We start from the raw sequence: 14,971 nt of genomic DNA, 5'->3' as shown, positions 1-14,971 counted from the left end.
TATCTAGGCAGGTTTTATATATATACTCTCACACATACTCTCACATGCATAAACATAGCACACACACACAATACCTTCATTTTAATAAGAGCCCTACTGAAATAGTTGCTTCTCTCTATGCTCAGATGAAGATGCCAGTAGTATAGAAAATGCTAAGTTCATTTGGTCACAATTCTGCTGAATTTTCCTCTTGTCTAATTGTATTGAACATGTTCAACCTTTTTTCCTTCTTGTGAAGAATGAAATAAAGGAGAAATTGGATTTTTACAGTATTTATAATGTCTTTATTACTTGTTCCTTTGAATACATGCACAGTTTCCTCTGGCATTAGTGGAAATATCATGCTACTACTACTAAGTTGCTTCAGTAGTGTCCAACTCTGTAATTCCATGAACGGTAGCCCATCAGGCTCCTTTGTCCATGTAATTCTCCAGGCAAGAATACTAGAGTGGGCTGCCATTTTCTTCTCCAGAGGATCTTCCCAACCCAAGGATCAAACCTACATCTCTCGAAGATCCTGCTTTGCAGCCAGATTCTTTACCACTGAGCCACCAGGGAAGCCCAGAAATATCATGAGTATATGCAGAAACATTATAGATCTCTCTCTTGATTTGAATATCTGTGCACAGTGAAACTAATGTGTATGCACAGTGCACTGTTAGAATTAAATTTGAAAACCTACTCGTGAATAGTAACATCTAAAACAGTGAGGATATATGATGACTTAACTATTCTGAATAGCTTTCAAGAACTGTAAATCCTACTGTGACCTGTGAATTGTCTTAAAGCAGAGAGTTGTGCCTTTTAAAAAAAATTTAATCTCCAAAGCGAATTTTGTAAAACATCTAAGGCAAAGGGGAATTAGTAATCATTATCAAATATATATGAATGTGTGTATATATACATGTGTATGCATATACATATATATATATTCACTGGTACTACTAGTTATTGAGTATATATATTATATATATAGTGGATCTAGTTATTGTCACACATATGTATATATGAATGTCTTAGTGGATCATATGTGTGCCATTGAATGTTCAGGTTTTTACTATGATTCTTCCATTTTAAATACTTCACAGTATAGAGTAAATGAATATGTGATGCTAATTGCCAGTTAGTACTCATTATCAAATACATATGTATGTGTGTATATATTGAGATATATATATTCATTGGTATAACTAGTTACTGAGTATATACTAATATATATAGTAGTGCTAGATATTATCGCATATATGTATATAGCAATGGCATAATGGATTATATATGTTATATATATATGTGTGTGTGTGTGTGTGTGTGTGTACATACTTGGAATAAGTGCTTGAAATGAGAAAAACAGCATAATACGGAAGAAATAGCTCCAAACTTGAAGCCAGAAAATCAATATTCCTACTCCACTGCTTCTAATTTTTGATTGTGAAACTGGTTAAATTACTTAAAATTTTTCACTACAATTTCTGAAAAATGAGAAAGTATTTTTACTGAAAAAATGAAATGAAAGATTTATCATTCTTAAAATTTGTTTCAGCCACGAGTCTGTGAAACCCACAATTGCTGTTTTTGTTATCTTATGAAGGCATTTTGATTCTGCTATGGTCTGATGCAACATGTAATGGATTTCAGCTGTCCTGTCAGCAAATCATTTGTGAAGAAACTCAGTGGCTTGGCTTTGATGATTATCTCTGTGTTGATACGTGTTGATACTTTCTTCTTTTCAATTTTTAGAATTACCAAAAGATATTTGGTTTGTTTTATGTTCAGTCACTCAATCATGTCCGACTATTTGCGACTCTGTGGACTGTAGCATGCCAGGCTTCCTTGTCCTTCACTCTGTCCCGGAGTTTGCTCAAACTAGTGTCTATTGAGTCAGTGATGCCATCCAACCATCTCATCCTCTATCATCCCCTTCTCCTCCTTTCCTCAGTCTTTGCCAGCATCAGGGTCTTTTCTAATGAATTAACTCTTTGCTTCAGGTGGCCAAAGTATTGAAGCTTCAGCTTCAGCATCAGTCCTTCCAATGAATATTGAGGGTTGCTTTCCTTTAGAACTGATTGACTGGTGTGATCTCCTTGCAGTTCAAGGGACTCTCAAGAGTATTCTCCAGGACCACAGTTTGAAAGCATCAGTTCTTCAGCACTCAGCCTCCTTTATGATCCAATTCTCACATCCATATAAGACTACTGGAAAAACCATAGCTTTTACTGTGTTATTTTTATAAAATTAGATATGCAGATCTTCCAATACTTTTATCAACTCTGTATATGGAAAAATTCCTTGCATTATCGACTTGCTGTATCTTTGGACTCCAGCTGTGTCCTTTCCTTGCCTAGTGCTGCTCCCACCAATTGAATGAGAACAGGTTTGGCAAAGCAGAACAGAAGCTTTCTTCCTTTATTAAGGAATGGGAAAGGGACAACTCTAAGAACTTTTCTTCCAGGGAAAGGCAAGTGGGAAATTTTTAAGGGTTATGAAGTGGGTATGCCATCAGAACCTGTGGAAAATGGCAGTAAGTTTCCAGAAACATCCAAAGCAGGCACAGTCCTTTGGGCTCCTTCACTCGGGATGCTAACTGTGCTACTAAAGTTCAACTCCTCCCTTTGGGCAGAGATTCTATCATGGTAATGAAACAAAGGCAACTTTCAGACATTGGGGTCTCTTCGGCTCAGGTGCTGTCCTGGCAGTCAGGCTAGAACTGGTTCGGGCAGTAGACTGTTTCTATCTTGGACCTTTCTGCTTGAGCTGATTCTGCAGTTTTGCTTCTGCAATGTGACTTCTGCCTCAGCAAACAGAGAAGTGGGCATAGAGTAATGGATTGTGGTGTGGAAAGGGAAGAAAGTAGGTTAGCCTCTGTACAGGTATGGGTCTCTTTCTCGTGACACTTCAGTATGTGTCTGTCTGTCTGTCTGCTAAATCATGTCTGACTCTTTGATGCTATGGATTGTATCCTGCCAGGCTCCTATGTTCATGTAATTTTCCAGAAACAAACAAAACAAAACAAAACAAAACAAAACTGGAGTTGGTTGCCATTTCCTACGCCAGGAGATCTTCTCGACCCAGGGACTGAACCCATATCTCTTCTTGTGTTGGCAGACAGATTCTTTACCATTGCACTGCCTGGAAAACCCCTTCAATATCTGTAGCAAAACCTTTCTCAGTATTTTTAGCGGAAGTTCAGGGATAAATGAAGAAACTTTTTTTGCTCTACTACCTTCCCAGCTAAACAGCATTTCCTTTACTTTCCAGCTTTATGTATAAGATGAAGATTTTATATATTGAAACTAAAAATAAAAGTATGTGATTTATACCTTGCTAAATAATTTGGGTCTTCTGGAGTCATGATAATACTGTGATAATAAATTTACATACAGGTACATTTGCAATTGTTTTTGTTCTAATTTAGAATTAGTTGTAACTACATTTTTATTCTTACATTTGAAGTTGAACTTTTAGTTTTATTTTTTTATTGAAGTATAGTTGATTTACAGTGTTCTGTCAATCTCTTTTGTACAGCAAAATGATTCACAGACAAGGAAATACTTGTTATTCTCTTCCATTATTGTTTATTGTAGATATTGAATATAGTTCCCTCTGCTGTGCAGTAGGACCTTGTTGTTTATCCATCCTATATGAATTTGAATTTAGGTTTCCTATTTTGCAAGATCATACCTAACTAATATGAGGAAAGTTTACACTGTTATTTTTTGTTGAATATCTAATATACTCAGACTCCATTATAAATGCTCTAACAATAAAAATAGTTTCTATGGCCCAGGAAATTTATTTTGCTAAGGAGACAAGGCATATACCCATGACTGAGACAGTATCATAAATAGAGATATGAAGGTATAAATGATTAAAATGTTTTTGAGAGTTGTGGAGGTGGTCAGATTAGTAACTTCCTATAAATATTTTATTTAACAAGCATGGTTGTGAATGTGAATTTGTGTAAAATTATGTTTTTAACTTATACACATGATCCTTTACAACAGTTAAAAAATTACTCAGCCTTTAAAAAGAATACATTTGAATCAGTTCTAATGAGGTGGATGAAACTGGAGCCGATCATACAGAGTGAAATAAACCAGAAAGAAAAACACCAATACAGTATACTGACACATATATATGGAATTTAGAAAGATGGCAACGATAACCCTGTATGCGAGACAGCAAAAGAGATACAGATGTTAAGAACAGACTTTTGGACTCTGTGGGAGAGAGAGAGGGTGGGATGATTTGGGAGAATGGCATTGAAACATGTATATACTATCATGTAAGAAACGAATCTGGAGAAGGCAATGGCACCCCACTCCAGTACTCTTGCCTGGAAAATCCCATGGACGGAAGAGCCTGGTGGGCTGCAGTCCATGGGGTCGCTAAGAGTCGGACACGACTGAGTGACTTCACTTTCACTTTTCACTCTCATACATTGGAGAAGGCAATGGCAACCCACTCTAGTGTTCTTGCCTGGAGAATCCCAGGGATGGGGGAGCCTGGTGGGCTGCCGTCTATGGGGTCGCACAGAGTCGGACACGACTGAAGCGACTTAGCAGCAGCAGCAGCAGCAGCAGAAACGAATCGCTAGCCTAGGTTCGATATAGGAAACAGGATGCTTGGGGCTGGTGCACTGGGAAGACCCAGAGAGATGATATGGGGAGGGTGGTGGGAGCGGGGTTCAGGGTTGGGAACTCATGTACACCTGTGACAGATACATGTCAATGTATGGCAAAACCAACACAGTATTGTAAAGTAAAGAAAAAAAAACATATATATATATATATATATATAAATTGTAAGAGCAGAAAAAAAAATTAAGACCTCAACATGTTTTTAATACTGCTGTAAGCCATAAAATTATTTTCTAAGATATAAGAAGACAGTGATGATATATTTTGTATTTAAAAATTTGTGTGTAGAGTACATGTCTCTCTCTTTCTGTAAGGAAAAGTAAAGACCATTTTTCTCTCCCATGGAAGTAGCCGATCATCAGTCCCTAATAGTGGAAATGATTATAATTACAGTTTAGTAATTAGGACTTTAAGAGATGTTTCTTCTCTGCCTGTTGCTTGGTTATTCTTCAATCCAGTTTGGCCAGCATAAAATATAAATAGAGTGTGATTTGTTGATCACATACTGTGCGTGTGTGTATGTGTGCGTGTGTGTGTGTAAATGGTGGAAGAATTATTTCATCATGACAATAAGTTGGATCTGGCTTTCTCCTCCAGGTTTTAAAATAAAACTGGCAGTTAAAACATGCTAATAAAAATAGCTGGGAAATAAATAAATGCTGTATCATCATGTATGCTATATAGTTGTGAATGTTACATTTGGGAAACTTTAATTTCAAAAATGACATTTGATGTTCGATTAGACTGGTAATATGTATTTATTAATACAAAAGATAGAGATGGCATAACTATACTATTGGAAGTGCATGGCATACATAAAAAAGGACTGTCTTTCCTGAGATTCTTCATGTGGAACTTACCAGAATGTTTTCAGAATAGTTGTGCTTGATATAAAATGCTGCATTCACTTTGGGATAAAAAGCCAAACTTAAAATGAGATTTTATAGCTGACGAAAAAAGTAAATAAATAAATAAGTGGATTTGAAATGTTGACTAAGATTTCCTGTTCTTTGCTTATGCTGTCTGAGTGCAGTAAGATAAACTGTTTGTTTTGTCTACTTCCTTTCTGTTTGCTGAAAGATGAACTGCTTCTTTTGTGCATTTCCTTTCAGTATATCTTAATTCAAAACAAAATTGACTAATTTGCTATCATTTTGGCAGATTTCTGCCATTTATTAAGCCAGGTTTAATGTTTAAAGCAGTCTTAAATGTTCTGTCAGGCGATAGTAAAATGCTTCCATTAAAAATGTATTACCAATACTCATCAGAAGTCAATAATGTTACTTGCTATAAAACAAGGTTGATTAGAAACTCTTCTTTTAAGAAATCCATTTGGTATTCATGACAAATTAAACATCTCTGTATAAATATGCATCACTTCTTTGTGAATAGGCATTTAGATTATCTGATTTAAAATGATTTGGGTGTTTCAGCTCCAGCTATAGCACCCTTATATCACACTTCCTAACAAACTGCTAAAGAAAATTTTATATTCTGGTATGATCATATTATATTTCAATGTAATGATTAATTACATTAATCTAGACTCTCATAAATATTATCACAAATTAAAAGTCTTTTAAAATGTGGATTAAAGTTATCAGGATAAATCTAAATTTTATCGCTTAAATATTTTCATGAAAAACTTAGTCTATAAAGTAAACTTCTAATTCAGAGGCAACAAGATAAGTTTAAAATTAATGTGTATTATGTAAATTGATTACATCAATAAAACTAATAATATTCTGAGTGTTAGGTATATAACAGTATAATTCCAAAGTAATTTTATATCAATTAAAAAAAATTCGTCACCCTTTTCTTATATTCTTATCCATGGCAGGTATTCAAAATGTATAGGAAATGGAAAGGAAAGGTTTGCATAGGCTGGTCAAAGCTGTCAGTGAGTCCATGCAAATATAGAAGAGCAGTGGTAAGAAAAATACAAGCACACAGTAAGCCTTTTAGACATTTTGCCTTCTCTAGCAGAAATTAATTATTGCTTTACCATGGTGAAGCCACTTAGGGTGGAGAGGTCAAAAGTAACCTGCCAGATTTGTCAGAAATGAACATAGTTTCACATTTGCTGTATCATGTATTGAGTCTTAGAATGCATGTTAAATATCATGATTTGTCTTTTCCTAGAATATTCGATGGCTTCAGCTACAGAATATTAAATCTACTCAATTGAAAGATGTAAAGTGTGTCTGCTTTTGTTGATATGTATATGTGTGTTTGTGTGCATGTATGTGAATATATATGCATATCTGTGTCTGTATTTATAGTGTGATATAGTGTGTTTATCTCTTCGTATATGTGTATAATAACTCTATTCTACTTGTATATGGAAAAAAATCATTTTATATACACACTTTTTTCACACATTGTAATGCATATTAGAGTCAAGAAATATATATTATGCATATATAGATAAGATATACATATGTTCCTAGTTATTCCTTTATCACATTATTGTCCTTTAGGTGTCTGTCTTTTTTAGCAGGAGGGAATTCATTCAGTTCAGTTCAGTCGCTTACTCGTGTCTGACACTTTGGAACCCCATGAATCGCAGCACACCAGGCCTCCCTGTCCATCACCAACTCCTGGAGTTTACCCAATCTCATGTCCATTGAGTCGGTGATGTCATCCAGCCATCTCATCCTCTGTCGTCCCCTTCTCCTCCTGCCTCCAATCCCTCCCAGCATCAGGGTCTTTTCCAAAGAGCCACTTCTTTGCATGAGGTGGCCAAGTACTGGAGTTTCAGCTTCAGCACCAGTCCTTCCAATGAACACCCAGGACTGATCTCCTTTAGGATGGACTGGTTGGATCTCCTTGCAGTCCAAGGGACTCTCAAGAGTCTTCTCCAACACCACAGTTCAAAAGCATCAATTCTTCGGTGCTCAGCCTTCTTCACAGTCCAACTCTCACATCCATACATGACCACAGGAAAAACCATAGCCTTGACTACACAGACATTTTTGGCAAAGTAATGTCTCTGCTTTTGAATATGCTATCTAGGTTGGTCATAACTTTCCTTCCAAGGAGTAAATGTCTTTTAATTCCATGGCTTCAATCACCATCTGCAGTGATTTTGGAACCCCCCAAAAATAAAATATGACACTGTTTCTACTGTTTCCCCATCTATTTGCCATGAAGTGATGGGACCAGATGCCATGATCTTTGTTTTCTGAATGTTGAGCTTTCAGCCAACATTTTCACTCTTCTCTTTCACTTTCATCAAGAGGCTTCTTAGTTCCTCTTCACTTTCTGCCATAGGGTGGTGTCATCTGCATATCTGAGGTTATTGATATTTCTCCTGGCAATCTTGATTCCAGCTTGTGCTTTATCCAGCCCAGCGTTTCTCTTGATGCACTCTGCATAGAAGTTAACTAAGCAGGGTGACAATACACAGCCTTGACACACTCCTTTTCCTATTTGGAACTAGTTTGTTGTTCCATGTTCAGTTCTAACTGTTGTTTCCTGACCTGCATACAGGTTTCTCAAGAGGCAGGTCAGGTGGTTTGGTATTCCCATCTCTTTCAGAATTTTCCACAATTTATTGTGATCCACACAGTCGAAGGCTTTGGCATAATCAGTAAAGCAGAAATAGATGTTTTTCTGGAACTCTCTTGCTTTTTCGATGATCCAGTGGATGTTGGCAATTTGATCTCTGGTTCCTCTGCCTTTTCTAAAGTCAGCTTGAACATCAGGAGGTTCACGGTTCACATATTGCTGAAGCCTGGCTTGGAGAATTTTGAGCATTACCTTACTATCGTGTGAGATGAGTGCAATTATGTGGTAGTTTGAGCATCTTTGGCATTACCTTTCTTTGGGATTGTAATGAAAACTGACCTTTTCCTAGGTTTATTCAAAAACGCAAAAAGTACATTGACCCAATTATTTGTGATTGAAAAGTAAATTAATAGAAAATGTGTGCGTGCTTAGAACTGGAGGAGTCAGTATGCATGACCATATGAGAAAGAATCCCAAAATATGCTACAAAGTCAGAATCCCCATTAAATACTTTCATTCCTTTTGGGTATAATCCTAGAAGGCAGTATCCCATAGTGACACAGAGCAAGAATGTTGGAGTCAAGGAGGAAAAGGCTCTGGCCATTGTTGTGTGAACTTAGGCATATTTGTTGCATGGAATCCTAATTTTTAAAACAGTATTTGTATGTAGTACTATTTGAGAAGGGGATGACAGAGGATTAGATGGTTGGATGGCATTACCGACTCAATGGACTTCTGGAGTTGGTGATGGACAGGGAAGCCTGGTGTGCTGCAGTCCAGGGGATTGCAAAGAGTCAGTCATGAGCGAACAACTTAACTGAACTGAATTATTTTAAGAATTATATTAGATACTGCAGTGTAAAAAAATTAATAGAAAATGTTTAAGCTCAGTTTGATTATATTATAGTATTAAAAAAAAGAAAAGATACTGGCATTTATTAAGACATATTTAGTTACCACAGTTTACTTACATTTTGCATGCATAGCATCATTTAATATAGTTAATAAAACTTACAGATGGATATTATTTTTATTATTAGATATTATAGATGATAAATGTGTTTAGAGTTTGAATCCCTTGCTCAAGGTCAAACTAACTAATATGAGAGTCAGGATTTGAAAAGATATGGAAACTCTTGTTCAAGAAAGAAGGAAGAGAAGAAATAAAAAGAAAAATAACAAGTGAAACTCATGATCAGAATTTGATTCCTATTTACTTTATGAATGGACTCAGAATATTTTCTTATTTTTCTCCTGTTATTCAGAAAAAATATCTTCAAGCTATGAATTCCTGTAGATCTTAGTACATGAGGCATTCAGTGCATTTAACCACTTTGTTTTGCAAAGGCTTTTTGTACTTATTATGCCTTCCTAGGGCTCTCCCAGAAAAACACTATGATGTACTATTCATCATTTCCATTTGGAAAAAGTAACTACATTCCTGCTTAGCTGTCACACTGCTTCCAGTACAGTGTGTTTCAGTAATAAATAAAGTGCATGCTTTAAGTGAAAGTATACGTTTTCTGATACATAAGTCTCTTTGGCATAATTCTGGAGGGCATGAGAGAATATTTATGTTATTGTTTAATGGCGACTCACTTCTTTCTAGGAGCGATTTTTGATGAATCCGCCAAAAAGGACGATGAGGTATTTCGCACAGCAGTTGGTGACCTCAACCAGAATGAGGAGATCTTACAGACTGAGAAAATCACATTTTCGGTGACATTTGTTGATGGCAACAACCCTTTTCAAGCAGTTCAGGAAGGTAAGGTCTGTCAGCACTCTACATTTTATTTTGTTTTTTCGGTTCAATTCAAATGGCGATGAAATTAAATTTTAAAAAGCCATTAAACATGAGTATCATTTTTGCATCTTTTCTGCATTGCTTTTCTTTTAGGGTGTTATTTGGTAGATTGTAATCCTGTATTCTACTTCTGAGTGGAAAGTTATTGTTTTAATTGTAATATATTATGAAAAGGGTCATAAATATTTACAATAAAAACTTTGCAACATTTTATGACTTTAGTAAAATTGAAGCATTCCTTAAAAATATGACTTTCTATCTGAAGTTTTACTTTGTTTTCTTTGAGATAACTGCTGCCTTAAGTGATGTTACAACTGGAGATGACATTTAAATTGTATTCATGACAGATGTATTGGTAAAAGGAAAACTTTTAGACAGTACATACAAATCAAAGATTTTGTACTGGAATCTATGCTGACCTAAGCTATACATTTTTTCTCTCTACAGTATGCCAAATTTTAAAGCACTTTTCTCCATTCTGTCTGTATACTTGAGTGAATTAAAATTTTTCATAGGTACAAAGTCATACAAGTACAAATTATTTTTATTATGCTAGAATGATCCTTTGTGTGAATGAAGGATTTTAATGAAAGGTCTTACACTAATAAAATTCTAGTTTTGATGCTATTATTGTAATGAAATATTTAGTCTTTTGATTGGTAAAGTAGTCATTATTCACGAGGTTATTGTTAATCTGTTTTATATTTTATTGTGATTATATATTTAGACTGAAGATATTAATATGAAATTAATTTAGTTAAATGAAGCATTTCTTTCATTAAAAACTTAGAGAAATTGGCAGAAGAAAGTATGGACAAGATATAATGGTAGTAAAATTTGGTAGAAAACTTTTTAAAGAAAAGTATTGAAGGGATAAAGAAGATAAATGTTTTTAATTTAATGTATTTACATGATATACAAGTAAGTTTTATTGGAATGTGTTTTTGATCAGTGGCATTGGCTAAAGCTGATTTAAAGCTTATTTCTGTCAGTAAGGCAATGAATAGAATGATTAATAGTCTAATGGATTTTCTTTCTTATTAATTTGATGAAGTGAAAATATATTATTTTAATGAAATGAACAGAAATTTTTAAGTAAAGATTGATTTTGTAATGAAATAGATTTTTCATATTAACATGATGGAACTTTAATACATAAATATAAATTTAAAAAATCAGATTAATATAAGCATCTGTTTTTTTCTTGCATTTAATTCAGAATTATCTTGGGAATTTGCAACTTTAAATCATGGCTATGCTGATAAATTTTCTATAGAAACATCTAAAAACTGTCTAAATTAATGTTAGAATTCATAAAGCAGTCTGCAAAAATAACAAACTAGAAATTGTGGAAAATACCTGTAATGAAAGGTATAGTTACACTAAGAATGTTATTCTTTAAACTAGGTATATATTTCTTTCCCAACTGTTAGTTTCAGTAACCAGAGTAAGAACAGGAAAAAATAAGGACTGACTTTATTTTTGCGACTGTCTTCTTATTAACTTCAGATGTACTAAAATATCCATACCTTTTAAAAAATCCACTTTGACTGAAAAAAATGTGGATAAAGCAGTGAAAAATAGACAGTGGGTAAAATGGAATTGCAAGAGCTAAATAAATACGGCCTTCACACCTTTTTTAAGAGACTACAATTTGAAACACAAGGACAGTTTTTAAAATACCACAGTTAATCCATTTACATATTGCTTTGTGTAACCATTCTATTGTCAACTAAATTCTGAAAACAAAAATATCTCTCAAAAGAACTATTGTGATATAGAAGAATATGCGGCACTGAAAGCAAATTGAGAGAGGAAGTAAGTTTTTTAAGTTTCCAAGATAGAGAATGATAGATATTTGTCAAGAAAGAATAAAGAACTTGACAGTTTGCCTGATGGGTTTTGATACTAACAGGATGTTCTGGACTAGTTATTTTGATGGTCTGCTCTGAGTAATGAACCTGAAATAAGTTGTAGGAAACTCTGGAGCTAATTTTTCACCATTCAATATCAAGAAAGATCTTGGTTAATTTTAGAAGTAAAAATAGTTTCTTTCTAGAGCTCTTATTATATTTGATAACTTTGACACAATAATAGAAATATTCATTTGCGAGAGAACAAAATGTATTTAGGAGTATTTCTTAAATATTTTGAGGAAGTATTTTAGGAGAAACCTTCAACTGAACTATCAAAGATGGTCACCTTTCTATCATCGTATCTTTGCTGTAATACCATTAAAATCTATAATATAGAGGGCTTTAAATAAGTTTGTTTTTCACATTCTAAAGATGGACACAGCATTCAGTGCTATCATTACTATCAGTTGTTTATACAGTCATCTTCCTGATGAACATCTAAAAGTTAATGATTTTGAATTATTTTTCCCTCTCTTTGTATTTTTCAATGTGTTTGTTTTTTTAATTTGTTTATTTGAAAGTCTGATCCTTGAACAAATAGCATCATCAAAGTATATGGATATTTTGGTGATAAAAATGAAGTATAATAGGGATCTATCAACAGATAAATGGAATCTAATATGAAATCCTCAGTTTATTTTATTGTTAGAACTTTCTCCAACATTTGATATGATTTTTTTAAATTTAATATTTTGTTTATCCCATCTATTTTCAACACTTAATAAGAGAGAGAGATTTAAATATAAACAGCCTTCTTACTCCATAAACTAATAAAGAATATTGGTAATATAAAATGCTCCTTTGTAGTTTTGGTTACCATAAGTTTGTGCATAATAATAATTATTTTAAGGTGATTTTCTTGAAGAAAATATCTTGGTTACAACACAGGATCAATACTTTCTATTCTCTGGATAACAATGACTATTTGATCATCATTTTCACTATCCTATAACATTAATCTCAGCAGTTTCAGATAAATGAACAGGAGGAAAAAATTCTTGTTTTAACAAAAGTAATTTATAAATAAACCACCTATTTTTAGGTAATTATTTTTGCTTTCTTCTGAATATTTTTTGATAAGCCATTGGTTACCTTTTATCTGTTGAGCTGTGTGATGTCCACTAATAGTAAAGACTTCTTCATACCTTAACTTAGGAATTCTTTACTTTCTTTTTGTGTGTGGACATTTTCCTTAAGATATACAAAAAAAAATTGAAAACCTGTGGAATTATTATGGTACAAAATTATATAAATCCTATTGAATGTTAAATTAATTAATTGAGACCACAGTGGTTAAGTAATTCTTCTACAAACTAGAAGCGTGTAGCAAAGAACGAATGAACTAAGCCAAGGCCTGTAGACCGCTGACCTGATATTTTCCTTACTATATCTGCAAGGATATATATATATATATATTATACATATTTATTTATGAGGAAAATGCATAATATATTCTGATATATTCTAGGACTTTAGTAAACACTGTAGGGAATGAAAATTGTAGCAGATTTATATGTTTTGATATGTGCAGGTTATGTTCATAGGTTTTAGATGACATGGATTAGCAGAAAAATACCAATTTGATTGGCAGCAGCAGTTGCATTGTGTAATCCACTCTCTTCATTCATCCTTACTTCTCCTCATCTAAATAATAATGAAGAAATCAGAACATACATGATGTATTTTAAGGTCAGTTTTATCTCTGTAGATAAGATGCTTCGTAAGTCTTTAGAACAAATTTCCAGATTTAGATACATAAAGAAATAAAAAAATTATAATTATTCAGTTTTCACTTTAGAGATGGATCACATTGCTGATATTGCCTCCTGTTTTTTTTTTTTCTTGTTTTCCGTGACTGATTTCTGAATTGATTAAAAGAATATATGATAGCCGTCCTTTGTTCTGCTACCTCATCCACTATTCACAGCAACCTGGAGCGCTCATTAGTTTCATCAGAGTCCAGAAAGGGCCTTTTGCAGGTTCAGGTGACCTGGACCAAAGCAGTTGTGAGATTTCTTTCCTTACTTTTGTTTTAAATATTGTTTCTTCTGTTGGACCTATGTACTGAATATAGCATAGATACACAAATGACTGGTTTGAAAGGCACCTCTTTCTCTACTAAAAGCAATAGCAGTTGTTTATATTGTTAGCTCTTAGCTGAAACCAACACCACTATGGGCCATGAAAGGTGGGGATTTATAAGAAAACAAGGTCAGGAAATGTAAGGAGGATGTGTAAAAATGTTCACATTGAAAGGTGAATGCAAAAATATGAATGCATGTATAATTCTTGTCTTGCCTACATCAGATGTATCAGGAAGGATGTTAAGAACTATGCACTAATATTGAATGGCAAAATTCAGTTAAAACATTTTGAAATAATTATTAGAAAAAATATATAAAAATGAAATGCATAGTGAGAAGAGTATAAGGGAAGATTTATACCATAGAGTCACAAATGATTCTATTTGAAAACAAAGGACTATCAAAATTATTCTCTTCTCTGATTTTTAAAAAATCATTATAAACAATTTAGTTATAAAAGTTGATTTTAATACAAAAAGCAGTCACAATTAGGATTGCTCATCTTCCAGTTACAGCCTGGTCCATCTTTAACTTACTTCTTCACACACCAGGCATGAATATTGATTGCTCTCAAAGAACATTGTAAAAATAGACATCTCACTTTCACACAGTGACAATTTTAGTTGGATTTGCCTCACATATCTTCCAAAATTAAATTAGTGTAAGTGTAAAACAATGAGACTGCTTTCATTTATGGTTTATGAAATAAGTCCTGTGTCTTTTTAATTATATATAAATATCCACGTATCTATATCATGTGTGTAAAAGGGATGAGAGAAGAGCAGCAGAGCCAGAAACAGTGTAAGGAAATCTAAGCAGGAAAAACCTTTTCCAAGACACATGACAATTCACTGTGAATATTTCTGGTGCCATAGGCTAAATCTGAATAGTCTGGTTCAAAGAAGATGTAAATGTAAAAGAATGATTTATGTGGCTGTGATATTTGATGCTTTATTCCAAGGCTTAGTCTCATAATTTATATTCCTCTCTGCTTTAATAGGATATTTTTACTATGATTAA

The 14,971-nt window shown here is 33.7% G+C and overlaps 1 protein-coding gene across 1 annotated transcript in view; it reads left to right on the top strand.

Moving 5' to 3' along the window:
- The window catches only part of GRID2 (glutamate ionotropic receptor delta type subunit 2), a 1,630,498-nt gene that overhangs the window by 336,101 nt on the left and 1,279,426 nt on the right, over positions 1-14,971 (top strand). Inside the window, exon 2 of the mRNA XM_018049306.1 lies at positions 9,757-9,912. Coding sequence (XP_017904795.1) covers positions 9,757-9,912 — 156 coding nt within the window. The remainder of the gene's footprint in view (positions 1-9,756; positions 9,913-14,971) is intronic.

The sequence above is a fragment of the Capra hircus genome, chromosome 6 (assembly GCF_001704415.2).
Source record: "Capra hircus breed San Clemente chromosome 6, ASM170441v1, whole genome shotgun sequence".
Lineage (NCBI taxonomy): Eukaryota > Metazoa > Chordata > Mammalia > Artiodactyla > Bovidae > Capra > Capra hircus.
This window is presented reverse-complemented; position numbering and strand designations above follow the sequence as displayed.